At 55.7% G+C, this 4,447-nt stretch overlaps 1 protein-coding gene across 1 annotated transcript in view; it reads right to left on the reverse strand.

Annotated features, from left to right (window-relative positions):
* The window catches only part of GNL1 (G protein nucleolar 1 (putative)), a 15,138-nt gene extending 13,225 nt beyond the window's left edge, over positions 1–1,913 (reverse strand). The window contains exons 1-2 of the mRNA XM_041413346.1: positions 1,838–1,913; positions 120–473 (exon numbers count right to left, since the gene is read on the reverse strand). Of these exons, the coding sequence (XP_041269280.1) occupies positions 120–473; positions 1,838–1,913 (430 nt within the window). The remainder of the gene's footprint in view (positions 1–119; positions 474–1,837) is intronic.
* Positions 1,914–4,447: the final 2,534 nt, after the last annotated feature.

Raw genomic sequence — 4,447 nt, forward strand, 5'->3', positions numbered from 1 at the left:
CCCAAACTTAGCCCAGCCCCTCCCTCCCGTTCCCCCCCCAATCCCGTTAACCCCCCCACTCCCGTTATCCCCCCACTCCCGTTAAACCCCCCCCTCCCGTTAGCCCCGCTCCCCCTCACCTGCCGGGGTCGTGGCGCCGGGGGGGCTCTGAGGGGGGGTCTCCGGGGGGGCCATCGCCGCCCCGCTCGCGGCTCCCGCTGCGGCTGCCGGGGCCTGAGGCCGGCCCGGCCGGGCCATCTGCGCCACCGGGACGGGCTCAGGGCTCCGGGCCCCTTCCCGGGGGTCCCAATCCACTTCCCGGGGGTCCCAGCCCGGGGGTCCCGGGCCCCTTCCCGGGGGTCCCAATCCCCAGCCTGGGGGTCCCGATCCCCTTCCCGGGGGTCTGGGCCGCTTCCCGGGGGTCCCTGGCCCCTTTCCGGGGGTCCTGATTCCCGGCCGAGGGTCCCTGGCCCCATCCCGGGGGTCCCGGTCCACTTCCCGGGGGTCCCAGCCCAGGGGTCCCGGGCCCCTTCCCGGGGGTCCCGGTCCCCATCCCAGGGGTCCTGATTCCCTTTCCGGGGGTCCTGATCCCCTTTCCGGGGGTCCTGATCCCCTTCCCGGGGGTCCCGGGCCCCTTCCCGGGGGTCCTGATCCCCATCCAGGGGGTCCCGGCCCCCAGCCCGGGGGTCCCTGACCCCATCCCGGGGGTCCTGATCCCCAGCCCGGGGGTCCCAGCCCCCAGCCCGGGGGTCCCTGGCCCCTTCCCGGGGGTCCTGATCCCCTTCCCGGGGGTCCCGATCCCCAACCCGGGGGTCCCAGCCCAGGGGTCCTGGGCCCCTTCCTAAGTAGATTTTTCTCCCCACTCCTGGGTTCTTTTTTCTCATAATCCAAGGGTCTTTTCCCTCATAACTGCGGTGGGATTTCCCCTCATGATCTGGAGATGCCAGCCCCCATCCCCGGGGGTATTTCCCCTCATAATTCCGGGGCTTCCAGCCCCCATTCCCGGGATCTTTTCCCTCATAAAGTGGAGATCCCAGCCCCCATTCCTAGGGGTTTCTCTCCCCCCATTCCCAAGGGTCTTTCCCCTCATGATCCGGAGATCCCAGCCCCCATTCCCAGGGGTCTTTCCCCTCATGATTCGGAGATCCCAGCCCCCATTCCCAATGGTCTTTCCCCTCATGATTCCGAAGATCCCAGCCCCCATTCCCAATTGTCTTTCCCCTCATGATCCGGAGATCCCAGCCCCCATTCCCAGGGGTCTTTCCCCTCATGATCCGGAGATCCCAGCCCCCATTCCCAATGGCCTTTCCCCTCATGATCCGGAGATCCCAGCCCCCATTCCCAGGGGTCTTTCCCCTCATGACCTGAAGGTTCCAGCCCCCATTCCCAGGGGTCTTTCCCCTCATGATTCGGAGATCCCAGCCCCCATTCCCGGGGGTATTTCCCCTCAGGATCCAGAGATCCCAGCCCCCATTCCCAGGGGTCTTTTCCCTCATGATTCGGAGATCCCAGCCCCCATTCCCGGGGGTCTTTCCCCTCATGATTCCGAGATCCCAGCCCCCATTCCCAAGGGTCTTTCCCCTCATGATCCGGAGATCCCAGCCCCCATTCCCAGGGGTCTTTCCCCTCATGATCCGGAGATCCCAGCCCCCATTCCCAATTGTCTTTCCCCTCATGATCCGGAGATCCCAGCCCCCGTTCCCAGGGGTCTTTCCCCTCATGATCTGAAGGCTCCAGCCCCCACTCCCGGTGTTCCCGGCCCTCTCTCCCGGCGCTCCCGGCCCCCATCCCCGGGATCTCCCCCCCCATTCCCGGGGGTCTCTCCCCTCTCTCGCCGCGCCCCCAGCCCCTCCCTCACCGCCCCGTTTCCGCTCCCGCCGGTCCCGGAGCTGCTGCTTTTTCCGCTTGGCGCTGAACGGCAGCTTGCGGGGCATGACGGGAGCGCACGTGACGGGGCGGGGCCGCGCTCCGCCAATAGGCGCAAAGGGGAGGAGACACGCCGAGGGGAGGAGCCAATAGGACTGCGTATCGCCTCAGCCCCGCAGCGTGATTGACAGATCAGCTGACTAATAGCAGCGCAGCGTACTTGGCGGGGCGGGATCAACCAATAGGAGAACGCGTTACCTCAAGGGTGGGCGGGACAAAAAGGTGCTAGCCAATAGCAAAAGAGGCGCGTGGGCGGTGGGCGGGGTTTGAGGATGAGCGGACCAATGAGAAGCGGCGTCGCGGCCCGGAAGCAGCTCGGGGCGGCGGTGGCGGCGCATGCGCAGTGCGCGGTGCCCGGCCATGCCGAAGGGAGCGCGGCCGGCGGGGGCCAAGCAGGAGGAATGGAAGGGGGGGGAGGAGGAGGGTGAGACCCCCGGGAATGGGGAGGGANATTTCCCCCCAAAAATTCCAGGATTTTCCCCCAAAAATTCCAGGATTTTCCTCCAGAAATCCAGGATTTTCCCCCAAAAATTCCAGGATTTTCCCCAAAATTCTCAAACACTGCCTCCAAAATTCCTGGATTTTCACCCGAAATCCTTGAATCCCTCCACAAAATTCCCGCATTTTCCCCAAAATTTCCCCAAAATCATTGGATTTCCCCCTAAGATTCCCAAATTTCCCCCCAAAATTCCCCAATTCTTTCCCCAAATTTCCCCTTAAAATTCCTAATTTTCCCCCAAAGTTTCCAGATTTCCCCCCAAAATTCCTGAAGTTTCCCCAGAATTCCCAAATTTCCTCCCATTTCCCCCCAAAATTCCTGGATTTCCCCTGAAATTCCCGAATTTCCCCCCAAAATTTCCGGTTTTTCCCCCAAAATTCCCAATTTTTTTCCCCAAATTCCCAAATTTTCCTGAAATTCTTAGATTTCCCCTTAAAATTCCCAGAATTCCCCACAAAATTCGCAAATTTTCCCCTGTAATTCCCAATTTTTCCTCCAAAGTTCTCAGATTCCACCCCACAATTCCTGAATTTTCCTGAAATTTCCCAAATTTCCTTGATTTCCCCCCAAAATTTCCAAATTTCCCCCCAAAATTTCCTGAATTTTCCCAGAAATTCCCAAAATGTCCCAAATTTCTTCGATTTCCCCCCATAATTCCTGGGTTTCCTCCAAAAATTCCCAATTTTCTTCGTAAAATTCCCAAATTTCCTCCCAAAATTCCCGAATTTCCTTAGAAAATTCCCAAATTCCCCACAAAATTCCCAAATTTCCTCAGAAAATTCCCAAATTTTCTTGAAAATTCCAAATTTTTCCCCAAAATTCCCAAATTTCCTCCCATAATTCCCAAATTCCCCCCCAAAATTCCCGATTTTTCTCCAAAATTGCCAATTTCCCCCAAAAATTCCCGAATTTACCCCCAAAATTCCTGAATTTTCTCCAAAATTACCAATTTTCTTCCTAAAATTCCCCATCTTCCCCCTAAAATTCCCAAATTCCCCCCAAAATTCCCAAATTTCCTCAGAAAATTCCCAAATTTTCTTGAAAATTCCAAATTTTTCCCCAAAATTCCCAAATTCCCCGCAAAATTCCCAATTTTTTCCCAAAATTCCCAAATTTCCCCCCAAAATTCCCCAATTCCTCCCCAAATTCCCAAATTCCCGCAGTTCTTCGAGGAATTGGCCGAGGAGCCGAAGGCGGCGCCAGCCCCGCCCCCTCCCGCCCCCGAGAGGGAGGGGCCAGCTCCCGCCCAGGTCATTATGCTAATTAGGCTCATTAGTTATGCTAATTAGGGTCTTGGCAGAGGGATTAAGGAGGGGGTGGGGTTAAATTTGGAGTGGGAGGGGCTTAAAGGGGTGGGTCTGGGGGAGGGGCTTGGTGGGAGGAGCTAAAGGAGGGGAGGAGCTTAAAAGGGAGGGGTGAAGGGGGAGGGGCCAAATGGGCTGTGGGTTAAAAGGGGAGGGGCTAAAATGGGTGGGGCTTAAAGAGGGAGGGGCTAAAAGGGGTGGAGCCAAAGGGGAGGGGCTAGAAAGGTGAGGGTTTAAAGGGGAGGGGCTAAAAGGGGGGGAGGGGGAAAATGGGAAAAATGGGGAAAATGAAAAAAAAATGGGGGAAAATGGGGAAAAATGGGGGGAAATGGGAAAAAAAACCCCAAAAATGGGGGTAAATGGGGAAAAAATAAATGCAAAAATGGGGGAAAATAGGGAAAAGGGAAAAACATGGGGAAAAATGGAAAAAAAAACCCCAAAAATGGGGGAAGATGGGGGGAAAATGGGGAAAAATAGAAAAAAATAAATGCAAAAATGGGGGAAAATGGGGAAAAATTGAAAAAAAGGGGGGAAAATGGGGAAAAATCCCCTCCAAAATGCGGGAAAATGGAAAAAAAATGGAAAAGAAATTAAAAAAAAAACTCAAAAAATGGGGGGAAAATGAGGAAAAATAGAAAAAAATAAATGCAAAAATGGGGGGAAATGGGGGAAATTAAAAAAAAAAAAAACAAAAATGGGGGAAAATGGGGGAAAAAGGAGAAGGGGAAAAAAATAAACC

The sequence above is a fragment of the Onychostruthus taczanowskii genome, unplaced genomic scaffold, assembly GCF_017590055.1.
Source record: "Onychostruthus taczanowskii isolate IOZ18803 unplaced genomic scaffold, ASM1759005v1 scaffold409, whole genome shotgun sequence".
Lineage (NCBI taxonomy): Eukaryota > Metazoa > Chordata > Aves > Passeriformes > Passeridae > Onychostruthus > Onychostruthus taczanowskii.